This window comes from Oenanthe melanoleuca, chromosome 1, assembly GCF_029582105.1.
Source record: "Oenanthe melanoleuca isolate GR-GAL-2019-014 chromosome 1, OMel1.0, whole genome shotgun sequence".
Taxonomy (NCBI): domain Eukaryota; kingdom Metazoa; phylum Chordata; class Aves; order Passeriformes; family Muscicapidae; genus Oenanthe; species Oenanthe melanoleuca.
The window spans coordinates 45,051,646-45,071,001 of record NC_079333.1 but is presented as its reverse complement, the minus strand read 5'-3'; the positions used below and the strand labels follow the sequence as shown (position 1 = coordinate 45,071,001).

At 38.0% G+C, this 19,356-nt stretch overlaps 1 protein-coding gene across 2 annotated transcripts in view; it reads left to right on the top strand.

Moving 5' to 3' along the window:
- Nucleotides 1–19,356, top strand: part of ATP8A2 (ATPase phospholipid transporting 8A2) — a 314,082-nt gene that overhangs the window by 51,148 nt on the left and 243,578 nt on the right. The window contains exons 4-14 of one of the 2 annotated variants that reach the window (XM_056495071.1): nt 4–102; nt 896–941; nt 5,110–5,150; nt 6,950–7,023; nt 10,112–10,181; nt 11,554–11,681; nt 12,669–12,780; nt 13,292–13,457; nt 15,721–15,848; nt 17,101–17,178; nt 19,176–19,264. In XM_056495071.1, coding sequence (XP_056351046.1) covers nt 4–102; nt 896–941; nt 5,110–5,150; nt 6,950–7,023; nt 10,112–10,181; nt 11,554–11,681; nt 12,669–12,780; nt 13,292–13,457; nt 15,721–15,848; nt 17,101–17,178; nt 19,176–19,264 — 1,031 coding nt within the window. Of the gene's footprint in view, nt 1–3; nt 103–895; nt 942–5,109; nt 5,151–6,949; nt 7,024–10,111; nt 10,182–11,553; nt 11,682–12,668; nt 12,781–13,291; nt 13,458–15,720; nt 15,849–17,100; nt 17,179–19,175; nt 19,265–19,356 lie in introns of those variants that run through there. The other variant, XM_056495079.1, reaches the window with a different exon arrangement.

The window sequence follows — 19,356 nt, the reverse complement described above, 5'->3', positions numbered from 1 at the left end:
CAGCAAATTCCAGATGTCTCTCCAACAGGAAGATATACCACCTTGGTGCCATTGCTTTTTATTTTAACAGTTGCTGGCATCAAAGAAATCATAGAAGACTATGTGAGTATGACTATGGGGAGGCTGTGCTAAAGACCAAATGTCTCAAAAAAAGCTATAAAGTGCCCTAAAACCATGCATCTCTGAGGTCTCTTGAGTCATTGCTCAACAGCAGCAAAATATTGTTTTGACTTTCAAAGTGCTTGACTAGAATTTCTGTAATACACTAAAATTACTAAGTATTCTCATTATAGTTGGTGAACAAGAAAACAGGAGAAATCAGGGCATTTGTTTATCTCTCTTCAAACTTGCTTATTAATGCTTTTATTAGAGACACATTGTGGAGTCCTGACAAATATGTGGCCTTTTTGATGGTCTTGAAAATGGGGGCTAGAGGGAAGACAAGCAACTTAAGGACATCTGCACTAACTTGCTTGTATGCTTTACATCTGAATGAGGTCTTTCTGCTTTGTAAAGTACTGATAAGTGAAATAATTTGGCTATCAGTCTGAACAACAGCACATGGAATTGGAAGTACATCTACCATTTAAATATTGTGGTCCTTGTTGTTCCTCTTGTTTTTATTAAAAAAACCCAGCTTTGGATTCTTTTTACCACTGGAAAAGGGCTGAGCCTGACTTCCAACATGGGGACTTTCACTTTGTTTATAATTATACTCCTTATACTCTTTTACAAACCATTTGTACTTAGATGATCTGTGTCTTTTAAAAAAACCCATAATGGCAAAAATGACCCAATGTATCATCTTGCAGTTTGTCATATTTTTAGCTCTAATGGTTCTGGAATTTGTGATGAAGTGTAATGAGGTGTAATGAAATGTTATGTTTCCTTGCAGAAAAGGCATAAGGCAGACAGTGCAGTGAATAAAAAGAAAACAGTAGGTAAGACTTAACAGTCTGTAAGTATTTAAAATGCAAATAGAGAATGCTTACTTTTGAACAATTCTGTTGCTTTAACTATCATGACCATGAGGAATGCAGATCTTGTGCACTAGGTACTTACCAGTCATTTAGGATTTTACTTTGCCAAAGGTTTCAGACTGATAATTGATGGTCTGACACTTATGAGTGAGGCATTAGGAGGATTATTAGAATTTTTAAGTTCATGTAATTTCAAGGTTATCCAAAGTTGCATAGTTTTCAGCTCCTCCAAGAAAACCAGGCAATTTTTTCCCTACCAAACTCCATCCTGATTATATTAACATCAAACTCAGCACCAAAACATCCAGAACTAAAACAGCCAGCAACCCCCTGAAATGTTAAAAGCTGCTGTCAGAAGAACTTAAAGTCATTTTTGTAAATGCTGCTGCCCTTTAAATATAATGAGTCTGAGGATTTTTTAGCTTTGCTTTCCTGAAGTGTCACTGAAAGAGAATTTAACACTGATATCCACTGAATGCCTACATGTATCCCTAAGGTATGGACAGTACTTGTCACTGTATGCCTGAAGATACCACTGTCATTTTCTTCACCTCCCTTAACTGAAAAAATCTGTGCAGAAAATAGCAGAGCTTGTTAATAGCCACCCTGTGATTTTTCTGTGCCACAGTCAAGGCAGCTCCATGTTCCCGTGTTGGACAGCTCCCATTCTGCTCCTTTGTGCAAATGTGCAAGTGAAATGGGAACACAAGGACTTGAGTGCTGAGTGGAGCCCCTTCCTCCCAAGCACAAATACCTGAAGTGTCAAAAAGCTAGAGGAACACTTAAAGGAACATGGGGAAGAGAGCAATCTCTAAGCTCCATGCTTCAGATAATCCTGCAAACATTATACCTGTTTTTTTCACTGAGCTTGATGCTTGAAATTTTGGGTTGATCATTAAGATTGTATATTAATACACACCAAAAGGCATTGCTTTATCAATTCTCCTAGGTGGTGTCTCTACGGGAGTCTGGGAATATGTTTGAGTGCAAGAACACTGTGTTAGTCATAAGCAATTGGCAGTTAAGTGGTATAGCACAACAGGCCTTGTTATAGGTAATATGAAAGATGGCCCTTTCAGAGGTCGCACAGGCAGTTATAATTCATTTGTAGGTAGAGAATGTGTGCCAACAAACGTTTGTCATAGTAATTATGGAGAGACAGGTTAAAGAGCACAAGGTGTTCTAATGGAGCTAAGTAGAGCTTAGCACTTGAAAAAATATTTGAGTTCAGATTTTATTTTTTACCTTTAAATTCTCAAAATAAATTTTCGATCTGATACTTAAAACTGTATCTGCCTACTTAAGTGGAAGGTTGAAGAGGCTTGTTCTTGAGACACATATTACCAGAATGAAAAGGTAATTTAGGTTCAGAGTAGGATTAAGATGAAATAAATTTAGGTTCTCTATGTGCCTTTAGGTTACTCTTATAGCTGAGTGGTGTCTAATCAATGCATTCAGTGTGGAGAGCATTTGAGCTCGCTAAGAAACGGGTGCCTGCTGTCTGCTTGCCTATGTCCTGAACTCCACTGCCTGCAATGGCTGGTTGCTTACTGCAGGAGCAGTCATGTAGGCTTTGCATTCATCTTATTCAGTTTTTCAGAGCAGTAGTGTATCTTCATAGTGCCTTTCCTGTATTAAATTTACCATGGAAAACATCAGTTTGCTTTGCAGAGTGGCTTTTGTATGTAGGAATTAAATTCCCTTTGGAGCAAACTAAAATTGAAGTTCTACCCCAGGTGAGCACTGAACATTTGCATTAGGAGCTGGAGTGTGTTTAGGCTCTGAGCCAGTGTTTTATGTCTTGGTTGGCTTCACATGATGTTTGTGGTGATGACATTAACTCTAGGGACCAGACTCAACATAATTGCAAGTGAAGCCCCTGAGCAGCATATTGCATAGATAAAGAAAACTCAGTAATAACTATTCTGATGTATTGATCCTCCCATTGTCAAAGAATTGAATAAGTAATGAGCATTTAATATTGCATGGGATGAGCTCAAATATTAGACGAGCACAGGGCTGGCAAACTCTGAAACGAGACTGATGGGGGAATGGGAGATTGCCCTTCAGGAGCCTTACTTCAAATGGCCCTGCATGGCTGGATGTGACTGACAGCATTATGTCTTAGATGTAGAACTGGGTTTTGGACTTGGAAAGCCTTAGATACAAGGTTTGTATTGAAACAGTCTTCTTGAGTTGAAGCAGTCTTTTTAGGTATTTGTCCTTTGTTGCTTTAACCAAGTACCTTTTGACAACGAATAATTCATCAATTTTACTCTACTATAAATATTCTAGAGAAGACATGTCCTTTTCTGTCCTTTTGGAGTTCTCCTCTGAAACTGGGTTAAGCAGAGTAGGAGGTGTGAAATTGCAACCCCAAAATTTCTGAACTGTTCTATGTCTAATGGAAGCTTTCTCTTTAGACTGTGGAATTATGAGTTTAAAAGGAAATAGCTCAGTAATAGAACAAGCTACAATCATTTGCTTGGCTATTTAATTTTAATCACTAAATTGATTTCAGTAAGCATTGCAAGTGAAATGGTTTTCTGAAGTAAATTGCCCACTAGACCAAGTCCATAGCATTTGGAGCTGCAAAATACCTTTGTGTGTGAGCATACAACGTCAACAGAAGGTTTACTGAAATGTTTCCAAAATTTCCCGGTGGAATAGGGAGCTGTCTAAACCATGGCACAGAGGAGATGCTGAGTGTTGCAACTCCTCTCTGAAGGCTTGACTTTTGAGTCAAGGCCACAGATATTTGGCTTTTCCCTTGAGGTTCTGGATTCAGGCCTTCTCCTGAGTTCTGAACTAAGCAGAGCTCAATTCAAGAGCAGTGTGTATGAGGGATGGAAGAGGTTCACCAAAACTGTTCTTCCCCTAATCCACTGTACTTGTTTGGTTGAAAGCTTAGCTGTCACTGGCAGTACTTCTGTTGCTGCCCACCCATTTTTTGTTAAATAGTTTAGTTCACTGTAGTCCATTCACTACAGTATTAAATATCAGGATTCAGTGTTTCAGTGTGTGTGGCCTGAGAGCAGGAGTCAAAGAGACGGATTTCTTCTGCTTGATCTGTTCTGACAAGTCTTGCATTCCTGTTTATGTCATGACCTATCTTGAGTAGGATGGTCAAGGCTGTATTCAGCAGAATTTTCTTCTAAGTGTGTGGTGTTTATTTTCATATGAGCCACATGTATGAAACACGTAAAGCTGAGGAGAAGGTTGTTCATATTCAAAGTAGGGGACTGACCTCTTCAGCTTGGATGTTGCATGCTGCGCTTTTGGAACACCTTTGAAAACTGGTTGCAGCTGTTTTCAGTGAAGGTGAACTTGCTGTGCTCAGATCTGGACTGGACTGGGTTACTCTGCAGTAATTGGGCATGTTTGACCTTATTGTTTGGGCTGGAGTAGTACTGAGTATGTGTTGAGTCACCTAGAGGAGATGCTTGGGTGGAAAGGCATGCTGCAGGTTAAATGATTAATGAATGTGTTAAGAGGGCAGTGTAGAACTGAAGCCTTACAGAAACCAAGGTCTGTTTTAGCACTTTGTTTTTTCTTTTTCTTGTTTCAATGTGAACTTCAGCGGTAAGGATTCCTTTTCTGCCAAAGCTGATGGTTGTTTTTCAGTAGGGCTTTGAGCCTGCTTGGCAGTTAAGACTCAGATTTATATGGGCCATGGATAATGGTAGTGAAGTTGGATGTGCCGGAGTCAAAATATTATGAATAAAATGCAGGGAAAAAGATAAGTGGAAATTCTCTGGTAAATCATACCCAGAGTAAAGGTGCTTCCTGATACTGATTGACAGGGGCAGTAACACTTTTTCTTATTAGGAAGGTCATTTCCCAAACAAGAAACAATGCTGCCTATCTGCATATTAGTATGAAGTGATGCCATGAAGAAATCAGGCCACCAACTGTTGTCTGGCAGGGGATAAAAATTATATAAATATGAAGGACATATTCTTCTTCTTTTTTGGATTCATATGTCCACAGTTGTGAACAAAAGTTCCAGTTTCTGAAAAATAAATTTCTGATTTTTGCGTTGGTTCCTATTGTGTTTGCTACTGCTGATACAGTTGTTTTGGAATTGTTCTGATTTATTCTGTAATCTAACTTTAAGCTTTCTTTCCAGTTCTAAGAAATGGGATCTGGCAGAACATTATGTGGAAAGAGGTAAATAAAACCTGAGGATGGGAGGGAGGGAAAGCAAGTGTTCAAGAATTACTCTTGCCAGAATTAATTAGGAGGCTTAGAATTAATGTGTACTATGTGAGAATTGTCACTTGGGGTGGGGGAGGTGGGAGGGATCCTTTCTGTTCCAGTTGTCAAAATTGCCCTGAACAGGGCACCTGAGTACCCATTTTTAAATACTGTGTTACCATCAAATGCTAATGAACTGTTGCATTTTTCTTGAGCTGTTAATAGGTAAACTGTAAACAGTATTTTGTTTTTAGTCTGCCTAGGAGGGTAATTTTCACTGCAATGCTGTACCTCCCCTGCAAGTCTAACAGAGACTTACTTTGCTGCCTGTGCTAAAAAGTCCCTGGGCTTTGAGACTAATTAGTAAGCTGCTTGCTCAAGTGGGAACACAAGCCCTGCTGCTACCTGAGGCACTTGGGACCCATGTTCTGTGAAGCCCTTGGCCAGGGTCTGGTGAGCTTTATTTCTGAGACCTGGAAGTTGCTGAAATGCTTTAGGATGTATTGATCTAGTTGTGGCTCTTAATGCATTTTAAAGGATAAAATTAGCCCTCTTAGATAGTAATTGAGGAAAAAGTACACCGTTTTAAAACCTCTGAGGAATGAGATGCTGAAGTGTTAGGCTATAGTAGAAGCTGAAGATTGTCAGGGCTTCTGATGGCTACTCTTGGTTCCTGCTTATGCTTTTCCAAGTTCTATTTTTATAGAAAGGACAGTGAATTGAAAGATTAAGGTCAAGCCTGGAATCTGGGTTTTTTATACCCTTAGGCACTTCTTGAATTTACCTGTATCAGTAACTGCATGCTGTCCAGGCTTGGATTTATTGCTAAGGAGTAACAGGTATTATTGACCTTGATCAATTTAAGGCAAGCTTCTGACTATTTTTTTTTCAATTTTGTGCTGAAAGTGGTAGCGAATTTATTTTTAGTGGTATCTGAGTAAAACTAATGAATCTGCTTGTTCAAACATACCATCTGTTTCCATTTTTATAAATTAATATCTTAAAAGTATTTTAAGCCTGTTTCAGATTCTGTGGTGCATTGGCATTAAGCAGCCTCATGCTAATCAGGCAAATTTGGTTTACTGTTTTGAGAGTGGTACTTGACTCTTTTTAGAATGAAAGTCCCATGCATGTGTGACTAACTCAAGGTACTGGAAAGTCCTCTTAGTAAGAGGAGGCAAAGTATTCCAGAATTCAGAATATCTCAGGGAAGGACAGGATTATAGTATGGACCGTAGAGATGGTACTACTTGCTAGTTTTTAGTACAAGCAGTACATCTAAGGAGAATTAAGGGAAGATGATAGTCATAATTGGGTAGGTAAGTAATACAGATAAGGAATAGAGGAAAACTCTTGATACCTAATGAAGGTGAAGTTTAAAGATAGCTCTTTTTTTTTTTTTTTTTTTTTTTTTTTTCCCCTCTACTAGAGAAAATAAGACTAAAAAAACCCCTTGAATCTGGATAATGGCAGAACTATAAAAAAAAGTAGTTTTTATTAAATATAATCCACAGAAGTTCACAATTTCTAATTGACTATATCTACCTTTTTTTTTTCTATACAATTGTTTACTTTGCATTCAGAAAAGGGAAGGCTTTGATATTTCTAAACTTGCAGTGAAAAGTACTCGGACTTTCAGAAACACTGTCTCTAGCTGTTCTGTGCATGATGCTGTTCTTCTGACTGGGTGAAAGAAAATAACAAACTAACATTCCAGACAAGCGAACTGTTTGTTTTTCTCTTCCATGCTACTGTACTCCTGACCACCACAGGTAGCAGTAGGAGATATTGTGAAGGTCACCAATGGGCAACATCTTCCAGCAGACATGATCATAATATCTACCAGGTATCCTGAATGGGAGTGGAAATGATGTGTCTGATGAACTGAGGTGCAGAGGACTTGAATCTCTGTATTTGCTATTAATAAAACCAGACATCAGATAGCACTAATTCTATTCCACATCTAAAATCAAATTTCAACCATGACAAACATGGCTTTATTAGACTTTCATTCATGTATTGTTGTAGATAGGCTCTTCTGAAACGAGGCATTTTCAAGACTTCACTTTATGAATTGCAGGTACATAATACTCTGTATTGATGAGTTTGTTAAAAGATTAAAGGTCCTTAACATGAGCTTTGTGCAGTCAGTGGTTCTATGGCCTTCTGAGAATCCCTCCAATTAAATAAGGAAGCTGAAGTTTTCTTCCAATTAATTCCAGTGAGTATTCAGCATATTTTCTTGCACTCCCCAAGGAAGATTTCTCTTTCAAATAGTAAATCTAAAAGGCTAGCTCTGTTGGCATCAAACAACAAAAGCTTTTGGACTTCATTTATTCACTACTTCTCTTGGATACAGCAAATGTATGGCCCACCTCTAGCATGGTAGCAACAGTAACCTGTTGAGTCCTGCTTGGTTTAGTTTCAGATATGGAACAACTTCCTGATGTCCCCCACCCAGGACACACCTGGCTTCCAGGACATTGCTGAATAATGTTGAATTTGCCATCAAGCAGGACCTCCTGGTCCATTTCCATGGGACTGCTCTCCCTTATCCCATTCTCCAGTCTGTACACACATCCACGATTGCCTCGTCCCAGGTGCAGAATCCAGCACTTGGCTTTGCTAAACTTCATATGGTTGGTGGTTTCCCAGCCCTTACATTTGTTGAGGTCTCACAGATCCTAAAAGCATTTGAGTGGTACTTAACTCCAAGTCTGGGTTCTAGATCATGTAGAACAACTTGAGGCCAAATCAGGATCACAGTTTGCTTAGACAGATGAGGTTTTAACAAGAGACAACAGCACAGCTTCTAGTAGCCAAACCTTGCAACACCTCTGTAGTTCCCTCCTGTGTGCTTCTCAATGGTGATTAGACATTGCTCTGGTTTCTTGGTTGTAGTCCTCTTACAGGATCCAACTTTTAAGGGAACTTGTTTTTCAAGCGTCTGTATTTTATGCTTCATCCCTCTTGTCAGTGCTGTTTCTGGGAGGTTTCGGTTTTTTCTAAGCTATATGCGGAAGCTCAGTCTTTTTGAATTACCACATGATGAAGGATAGAGGTACCTTCATTCCGTGGTATGCAGTATTGTGTTTTTTTAAAACAAGCCCCAAACCTTAAATAAGCAGTTGTCAACTTAATATGCAGTTAGGCTAAGCTTGGACATCAATAATTTTCTGTTTCAGCATTGAAGAATATTTTACGTAAGAACTTTTCTAATGTATTATACTAAAAACCCCTTCTGACTTATTTCTTCACTGTGTGGGCCAGCTTTTTGTTCTACATTATTCTACTAACCTGCTCTCACTGATAACCACATAATAATTAGAGAATTTAACCCAGAGCATGTTGATGTGGGAGAAGCTTTGCTTGAAATAAATAGCAATTTCTATGGCAATTCTGCTTTATAATTGGTATTATTCCCATGATTCCTTTAAATGTCAATACTAAGTGTCCTCAGTTCACCAGAAAACTCTGCATGTTTTGAAGGGGGTGGGTTCTGTTGCTTATATGTGTTGATTTTCTGTGTCTGAGGTAATTGTCAGAGGTAAAATTGACTGTTTTTATCTTAACTCTTTTTCTGTACAACAGAAAGGTGACATCAAATTTTACATAAAGAATGAATTAACATAAAGAAAAAATACTTTTGTTCAAACACAGCTTTGCATGGAAACACGTCCACATTTCTCATTTCCACAGTTCATACAATTTCTGTGGAATTTAGAGGAATTCTATTGCAAAAGGTCTCCCTCCTGAGTTAACCACTTCAGTTGTAGTAGATAAGGTGTTTGACAGAGGTAAAACTGGAATCAAACTGGACTGTAATCAGTGTCTTTCTTGGGTTCAGATTCAAATTGCCTGTGTAGCAGGAGACAAAGAATACTCAACCTTTTTTTGTTTCTTTTCAAAGCAAAATAAATTGGAGAGAATAATCTAGCTTCTTACTGTGTTATAAATGTACCTGTCCATTTCTTAATTATTGTTGTCCTAAGGAGCCTTTATTACTGACTGTTCTGTTGATTGAGTGCATTTGCTGCTGGAGCAATTGGTTACTTTGGGAATAAACTAGTCATTTATCAAATGTATGAGAAGTGGTATGCTGAAGAAGCGCTTCAGGCTTGAATCCAGATGGTAAACTGATATTCTTTAGCAGCCTGAGAAGATAGTTGGCAGAAAAATAGTTTTGGTGTTGCCATACAGAAGTTTTGAATCTTGAGTTGTATGTCGGGAGAAGATCTGGTAAAAGTACCTTTCCTTATCCCTGGTGCTACCTATGCAGAGCTCTGCTGTTAGAAGTAGATAAGAGCTTGACTAATAGAAAATTCAGTTCTAGGAGGAAGATTTTTATACCTATTGGTAAGAGCAGAAACATACCTGGAAGATGCAGGTTACAGCCCTCAATCCTAATGGACCTTTTTCCCATGCTCAAAAAAAAAACCTGTTTAGCAGTGACTTTGGATGTGCTTCCCATAGGCCCTCAGCTTTAAGGTGACCTTGCAGACAAGATTTTGTGTGTTCAGTTCACAGACAGAATTCAGTAGCAGAGAGTATTACTGTCTTTATCCAAACATATCCCCTTTTTGTACTCTTCAATACTTGCTGTTCCATCCATAACTCCTGCAATCAGAAGCAATTTAATGGATTGCAATTCAAAATAATCCACTTCAGTCATCTAAGTTCATAATGACTTGTTAAATTCTTATTAATCTTTGATTTAGACTTGTCTTTCTCTGTAGTTTGTTGTATGACCATATCCAAAAAAGTCTCTGTTAAATATAAATATGTACTTTCAGCTTTCATGGTTGTATACCACCAGTACAGTTTTTCTGTCTTCTGCAGTGCATTGAAGAAGTCTGTTGTGGAGTATATTAGTACAAAACTAGTGTACAGAAAAGTACTGGGTTTTAATATTGAAAATCTTTCACTCCTTACAGTGAACCACAAGCCATGTGCTATATTGAAACAGCTAATCTTGATGGGGAGACGAATCTTAAAATACGACAGGTAAAACAAACTGAATTTAATCTTTTTTTTCTTTTAGGTATGTGATATTAGTTATGAAGCAGCATCTATCTTGCATGGCAGCAAAGAAGTGCTTTTTTGTTGTTTTTTTTTTTTATTTTTAAAAAGCACCTTTCTTCAAGAGGCTGTAATTTGCCTTTTCTACAGATACAAGCCCAAGCAGTAATGCATCCCGTTCAGTGTAAGGAGCTAACCTGGAGCAGGTATTTTAAGCCCACATAGACGAATCAAACAGACCTTGGATATGTTTTGCTGAAGGTCTAGTTAGTGGCATTTAAGTGCTGTACATAAAAAGCACTTATGCTTGTGATGAGAGTTGCAGTTTCTCCTGAAACAATACTATTTTATAAGCATTATGCAGAGGCATGTAATTTATATGTATAAATTATTTTGTTATCTGTAGTAAATGGAAGAATTTATTTGGATCTTTCTAGTTTTGTTAAGCAAGTACTGTTGATTGTAGTTTTTAGAAATAGTTAATAATCTTTGAATTCTTTCATTTAAAAATATATTTAGGTTAGGATTTTGAGACACAGATGTTTTTGAAAAGCTGTGTTTGCTCCTTCTTTACCACATTTGTAGAAACATGATTTACTGCTCCAGATAAGGCTACTAAGTCAGATCTTGGACTCTTATAAGATTTTGTTTGCTTCAGGACATGCTTAAAATACATAAAAACGGCCTTGCTCTGGCTTGCAGTGCTGCAGTGAAAGTCTGGCCAAAGAAACAGGAAATGGATTCCTCTTTTGATAGAAAGGCAGTGGGGTGCTGTGCATGTGCTCAGATGTAGAGTACCAATACTTTAGGTTGCAGTTGCATAACAGGCTGATCATTAACCTTGAGCAGGATCAGAGCACATTGGCTGCAGTGGCCCAAGAGAGACTGCACTTAAGAATGACCATAATTAGCAGCCATAACACATCAGTGCAGCTATACTTTGAGAAAAAAGCCAGCCCTGTTTATACTGCTTTTCTCCTACTTCCTCCTGCACATATCCAACTTCATATTTTGTGGATGTTGTGTTTCCTCTTGGTTAAAGAGAGATTATGTAAGTAACGTAAATATCTGTGTAGAGAGTTTCAGTCTTGTTAGTAGGCTCATATGTGTCCATAATGAGTTTTCCTTGCAGGAAAGAGGTATTGAATATCACATAAAGAAACCCCAAAACGTAACAGAAACCAACCCCAAAAAAGCAACCACAAAAAAAACCCCACTGAAGCAAAACAGGTCCCTGACTAACAAACCTCCGCAAGTTTAATTACACTTTGGTTTGTAGATAAATAAGCACCATTTTCCCAGGTTGCCTTCTAATAACAGTTTTTGACAAGAATCTTCTTTGAATTGTTCTCTGCAGGGTTTGTCTCAAACTGCTAGTCTCCAGTCCAGGGAAGAATTGATGAAAGTGTCTGGGAGGATAGAATGTGAAGGACCCAACCGCCATCTCTATGACTTCACTGGAAACTTGCGCTTAGATGGTCAAAGGTATTGACAGCAAAACTATGAATTCATTTGCTTAGGACAAATATTTCCTCTGTTCTTTTAGTCTGTAACTCTGAGCACGTGTGTTTTTGCTGGGGAAGAGGAGGGTAATAATTAATATTTATTAATCAGAGCATCTGCCAGTATAAGATAACACAGTTCTGTCTTCGTATGGAGCCTTCTGCTTGTTATGGGAATATTGATTTCTTAGTAATTAATGGTGATATTTTATTAAAAGGTACATCAAAAGAGAAGGAATCAAGGAAATGGTTGGGGTTTTTAGGGCCTTCTTGTTACACAAGATACACAGAGGAAATGGAAACCGTTTCCTTTCAACTAGAGCCAAAGGCTGCAGCAAGGTCAGGTTTGTAGAGAAAAGTGATCCCAGAACGGGAGGCTTTGTCAGTGTGACTGATTTCTACAACTCTTGAAAGAAAAGTATATAGTTTTAGTACTCAAATTCACAGATTGTGGAAGGTTGGTAGGAACATACATGTTTTATTTGGCTGTACCTGTTTTCCTTCACCAAATGTATATTCCTTGGGCAGCTCAGTGCAAGAATAGCAGGTGAAGTCATGTGGTTAATACAGGCTTTCTCAAATGTTGTTTAATGGTGTATATGGTGTAGTATGCTTGAAATGGATGGTCTCTTTACAAGCTAAATGCTTCTCTGTCCTTGATGTGAGAGAGAATGTACTAGCCAAGGTCAAGTGCAGAATAAGCTTATTTAAGGCTGCCATATAAGTTCTCATGTTTTGGATAACTGAAGCAGCTTTGCCCTACTGTGCTTTAGCAGGAGTTAGACTTGCAGGTTTTGGTGTGTTCTTCAGTTGTGTGGACAATCTAGCTCATTATACTGCTATTACATTCTTCTCCTCTTGTTGTTTGTGGTTGCTTTTATTATTAACTGGGGAGTAAGGCTGGGAGTAGAACTGTCTTCTTTAAAGAGTTACCAAGAACTGAAAGATCCATGAACTTCTTCCTTTGCAGCCCAGTTCCTGTTGGTCCAGACCAGATCTTGCTGAGAGGTGCACAACTGAGAAACACTCAGTGGGTCTTGGGTATTGTTGTATATACAGGACATGATACAAAACTCATGCAGGTAATGATTTTAAGGGGATTGAGGGTATGTTTTTGATAGAAGTTGGTCATCTTTCCTGTATTCTCCTTGTCATTGACTTGATTTTATAAAATGATTTGACTTACAGTTGTTTAAAACCTGTAGACCTTGAGGAATACAAGGGTCCACTGTACTCCAGTTTGCATGTGCACATGTGCAAACACACACTGAAGTGAAAGCAGTTCAATATGTAAGGAGAACTGACTTTCATCTTAATTTATCTGGGTGACATTTAAAACTGAGGTAATAATCATGGAGATACTTAGATTCTAAGACAACATAATGTCAGGGAGTGCCTGGAGAGACCAGCAACATGTATATGTTGATCACGCTGCTGACCATGACTGGGATTGATAGCAGGTGCTCTGATGGACTCTCAAAGTAAAGACTGGGTTTGCTTCTGCATTTTTCTCTTGTAGAAACCATTGCCAGGTTTATTCTCTTTTTTTTTTTTTTTTTTTTTTTTTTTTTTTCCTTTCCTGCTGCTGTCCAGAATTCAACCAAAGCACCTCTGAAGAGGTCGAATGTGGAGAAAGTGACCAACATGCAGATCCTGGTTTTGTTCTGTATTCTCCTGGTAATGGCCCTTGTGAGTTCTGTAGGTGCCTTATTATGGAACAGAACACATGGTGAAGTTGTCTGGTACCTTGGCTCCAATGGTGAGTATGCAGGCACTGAGCCAGTGATGTATCAGACTGTAGCCCAGCCAGGCTCTTACCTTCAATGAATTAATGCATCAAATAAGAAATATTTTAAAAATCCAACCCCCCCCCCACATCTTGCTAGTTTTTTGATGACCTAGTATTTTCTTTTTTTTGAGAATAGGCTGACATAAGTAAACTTCCCAGTGAGGCTTCTAAAGGTTAGGTAAATATCACTGGGCTAGCACCCAAGGAGCAGGGCAGAAACAGAAGAGGGGCAAGAGTTACTCTTGGATATCTGATGTTCACTTCTTTAAACTATGTGGAGATAACATACAAGATTTTTTTTTCTCAGTGGAGGTCATATACTGCAGCCTTATGTGTGTCTGACTGTATTTGACTGCAGGATGGAGAGTCTGATGCTGACTTCAGCTTTATGCTTATGTACAGATGCAAAGGATTTCTCTTGACTTTTTTCAGTCAGAAATGCTGATCTGCTCTTTTAGAGAAAATTGAAATGCTAAATGTTACAATTCTAATTGATTGGGTAAAGTTTCTGTCTTTGGCTTCTGTTACTGATCTCTTAGCATGGTTGTTTGAAGGGTTTTATTTGATTTCATTCTTAGTCCTGAAGTTTGTTAGTTCATTACCAAAGATGGACATGAACAATGAAATACTCTCCAGTAGACTTTTAAGGAGGTTACATTAGCTATAAAATGTGGTGTTAAAAGCATTTTGAGATGCAGATCTTAAAGCAGTTATCACAAACTGTAAATGGCTTGTCTGCTGATGATGCAAAACAGATGGCAAATGTATCTTCTACAGTTTAAGAGCTGTAGTTGTGAAAGAAATAAAGAAATAAAATCACATAGGAAGAGCATGGAAATGCCCTATATTTGACTCTGGGTTTTGGTAGTTTTTATGTCTTCTTGTAGCAGTGTCAGCAACTTTCAGAGTTTCTTGCCTGCTTTCCCCCTTGTTTTTTAATGAGTAAGTTTAAATTTGTTCCTCCCAATGATGGAAGTAATGCTGGAAAAGATGAATGGAATGAACTCCTGAACTTGCAATATAAAACAGGTGCAACTTGCAATAGACTAGGATGACGTTATAGTCTGTATTGATGCTTTTTGTAAATTGTATGCACAATTTCTATACCTTCCATAACTGCCACACCCAAGAATGATGCTTTTTCAAGTTAGGCAGGTAGATGTTAAATTTTGCTTAAATGTCTCATCTCTGTAAAAATTGTATTGGAAAATGTTCCAATACCAAGCATGCTTCTGCTTTCTGTAAAACTTTTCAAAGATATGGAATTAGGGTGCACTCACACTTTGAGGTGCCTTTGTCCAAACTCTGGTCTTTCTTAGCCTTCAGCAATTTTCTCTGGATTCTATCTCCTCCTAATCTGCTCCCCTGTCTTCTAATTAACTTGTGATGCTGAAAACCCTTAGTTGTGGACTCTGACCCCATTGTGCTGGGTGTTCTGTGTGCTGACTGAAGTGCCTTTCTAAGTTTCTGGGGAAGTAGAGAGCATACAGATGTGGAGACTTTGATTGTAAAGAGAGGGTGTGGGCAGCATCATGAACAGGAGCCTTCATCCTGTGTCTCTGCTGAGCCTTGTATATTCCTGCTGTTTATAAATGCTTCCCTTTCCCTTAAGGACCAGTTGTGATGGTAGACTTATTTGGGCAAGTTGCCAAGTGCTGTCACCATTAATAACAGCTTCTTTGCTTAAGCAGGGTGCCTGAGTTCATATACTAGGCAACTGTTTAACCATCAACTTGTTCTCGTCAATTTCTTTAGTGAGGGTAAATTCTCAATTCTGACAATGATGTCAGATTTTAGAACTAATTTCAGTGTTTATTTTTCGTGTCCACTGAGCCAAGTAGGCACTTTTTGAAAGATGGTTATATTACTAGTGACATTTGGGACTCTCAATTGGGCAGTTGACACACTAGATAAATGTCTAAATTGGGTTATAGTGGGGAATATTGTACTTCTTCCCATCTGTCTAGGAAAAATTATTTAGAAAGTGCTCTGTTCTTTTATATATAGCCTCACCAACCTTGCCCTTCTTCACCTGGTGTAAGATGCATGTGTTCTGTGGGTGTTTCATCTACTTTCTCTTGAAATCAATACTAAAATGGCCCTTACACTAGACATTAACACACTAGCTGACTATTTTAGCATTGCTAAATCTGATTAGGTGGACTGCATAAAGATGTTTGCCCCTGTACCACTCAGACTTGTCTGCTAATGTCTCGTGTATTTTGATCCACAGAAATGCTGTCTGTCAACTTTGGATACAATCTGCTGACATTTATAATCTTGTACAACAACCTTATTCCAATCAGCCTTCTGGTGACATTGGAAGTTGTCAAGTTTACTCAGGCTCTTTTTATAAACTGGGTAAGTAGCAAGAATGAATGTATCTCAGTTCTAGATGTTGACATTTAAAATAAAAACCCACTGAACATCTTAGCGAGATTTTCTAATTACTTTTCTGATGTAACTTCTGAGAAAGGCAGGGGGAAACTCAGGATTTTTTCTATATCAATTCTGTGTTTCACAGGAAATTAAAAGATCTAGTCATGGGAAAGTCCTCTATGCAATGATGACTTCTCATCTCTTAGGATGAGAAGGAACTCTCAGCTCTTGGTTGAATTTGGTTGAAGGAGGTCTCTCTGCTGACTCATGTTCAGTAATTATCTTTTGAAAACTCCTCCGTATCTTATAACTGTTCAGCAGAGGGAAAGACTGGACTTGTTTGAAGGTGTGCAGATTGGTGTTTTTTTTTTTGTTTTTTTTTTTGTTTTCTTTTTTTTTTTTTTTGTTTTTTTTGTTTTGTTTTTTTTTTTTAATTTTTTTTTTATTTTATTTTTGTTTGGTTTTTTTGGTGTTTTTGTTTTGCTTTGTTTTTACATCCTGAGGCTGTCCTTAAGGTCGCCTCTGGAATGGACCATAGTGTTTTTGTAAGGAGATGCGGCCTCATGCAACCAGACAGTGATCCGCTGTTCAGCGAAGTTTTGGCTTCAGAATGTCTTTTTCAAGTTGTGGGCCAGAAATACTGTAGTGATGGCTTTATTACCTGGACAAAACCAGGAGGAATACCTGTTGTTGATATGCATTAATCCTTGGACTTTGACTAATGTTATAGGTTCTTATAAAACACATGTAAGTGAAGTTTAATATGTCTGTTCCCTGATCTGCTTGTAATGTAGTAGAGATACATATCAGAGAAGTTGCTTTGGTTTGTGTAGCAGCTTTTGCTGTAGTAACAGAAGTTTGTTTCATGGTGTCACTAAAGTTGTCTCTCATAGATGTGGCTAGAGCAGTTGATCGTTGTAACTGAACACCTGTGATTAGAGTGGCTAATGCATGAACTTCTTTCTGCTGTACTAAGTTGGGGTTTTTTTCTGTTTCATCTTTAGTTTATTAACTATCTGTAGTTGAATCTCTTTTCTCATGTCCACGTAGAATGGAGGTATATTTAGGAAAGGAGGCACCCATATTCATCCTGGGATGGTGTTTGTCTCAAGCGTTCAGAATGCCCACTCATAGCATTAAGAAAGTCAAGCCAAGTTGGAGCTGACTAATAGAAGAACAGAGACTTTTGTGTTTAATTTGCATAACATAAGTATTAATTTTGCTCTCATTTCAGGACATAGATATGTATTACCCTGAAACAGATACACCTGCAATGGCCAGAACCTCAAACCTTAATGAGGAACTTGGGCAGGTAAGATAACATTTTCTTAAGTGTTCTGGTTGTGATGTATTCTCTCAAGAGTGAAGGTATGAGAGCAAGATGTACAAAGATGTACAAATCAGCTTTATTTTGTTGCTCTGTGGCTTGGGTTGATGGGTCATTTTCTCTAGTCTGAGTCTTACAAGTGAAATAATGAGATCACAGGATTAAATGTAATGTCATATAGGCAGTTTTATGTTTGGGAATTGAAACTATTTCTTATGTTCGCTCTAAACTTTATTCTCAAAGCTGTTGGAGAGATGCTCGGTGGTTTTGGCTCAGTGTACCAGAACAGAGCATACAGGGTTATACTTGAAGAGCAGACCAACAGCCTAGACTGTTACTAGTTTTTGATGTTTCTGACTACTTCACTGGAGATGCAAGTAAAAAAAAATGCAGTTGGATTCCTAATTTAGATACTGTGCTCCTTTTAGCATTTCTATTTTACTTTCAGATAAAGATAACTGTATATTAACTTCTAGTTGTTGTAGGTTTGTTTATTCTGCAAATAACATTTCTTCAATCTGGAAGGGCTTCCCAAAACAAGCTTACTGGAAAATATGACTTTGCTGTTGGAATTTTGCAGTACTGTTGAGAAAAGGTAGCTTTTTTCCTTGACCATCAAAGTTATAGGTCTGTAACTGAACTACATAAACTTCATAATTGGCATGAATTTAGTATTGGAGACAACATTTATGTATTATTTAAAAAACATAATATCCTGCTCAGTAGGGGGGTAGTCAATATTCTTCGTGCTTAATCTGATCAGCATTTTTCTTATGAATGCTGAAATTTGATTTCTGTTTGAATCCCTTTGATGTGAAGTTATCAGCCTCCAAATTATGATGCTATTTTTGGCTGAAGTAAAGGATGTGTGGCATAAAATATGTTGGTGGCTCATATGTTATTTTCAGCAATGGCTTACTAGTGATTCTGTGTAACTAGACTGAATTTTTTGATTCTTTATTTGAGTTACATGTTCACAGGTTCTCTTGATAGTTTTATGGTGAAATTATTAATGACTTAAAATTCTTCAGAAGTCTGGGTACCCACTTTGACTTGTGGCTTGCAAAGGCTCCATTTCCAATGCTGTGTTCAGGAGCAGTATAGTGCACAGCTAAAGGATCACCTCACAAGTAGTGTAGTGCACTGTCTTGAACTGAATGGCAATTATTGAGGAAAAGCTTCTACTAACTCTAGTCAAATTATTTTGGTCTTCCAGTTGTCTGACTCTTATTTTATCACCATCCCTTCCTACTTGTTGCTGTTTGAGTCTTACCTGGTGCAGAGGTACAACTGTGGTATCATTAGCTTGCAATTAGTTTTGGTTTGTTGTGGCCCTTTGAAGGTGAGAATTTTGAATCTGCTAATGCTCCAAGGAGTTATGCTGCTTTGATGGGGTTACCTTCAAGTTCTACCTTATAATCAATTTAATCTACCTTAAAATCAACTTTGGGCAGTGCTGACTGTGGCTGTGCATTAGAAAAAGCAGCTTTTGTTCACCCACAGGATACCAGTTTGACTTATTCTAGCATATTCTGTGCTTATGGGTAGGGGGGCCAAAAAATCCCCAAGCATTCCTGGTGGTCTTAGAAACACAGAATATCTTTAGTATGTGAAATTCCAGTGAGCCTTCAACAATCCTAAGTGTCTTTGTTTTCATTTCTAGTCACTCTTTGAGATTAGTTGAAGGATTTGATACATGTCCAAGTGGCACAACCAAGTACATCTGTAGTGACCACACTAGAGCCTTGGCAATTGATGCCTATTATTTGAGCCCTTCCACATTTAGAGATAAAGAATTAATGCAATTAAATAATTTGCCTGATTATTTTTCTGTAGGTTTGGTAGACAAATGAAGCTGTAATAAGCCTGCATTGGCCAATATTGTGACATTTGAGCAATATGTCACTGAGAATCTTCCTGTTTTCTACTTTGACTTTGGTTATTATGCAAGTTGAAAATCAGATTTGTTTTTCCCCTTCCAGGTAAAATACCTGTTTTCTGATAAAACAGGTACTCTAACATGCAATATCATGAACTTTAAGAAATGCAGTATTGCTGGAGTGACATATGGGTAGGTATGACTTTTAAAAAAAAACAACTCTGTAGCTTAATATATGCTTACTACTGGTACAAAATTTTATATTGGAAAAGGATTAGAACATT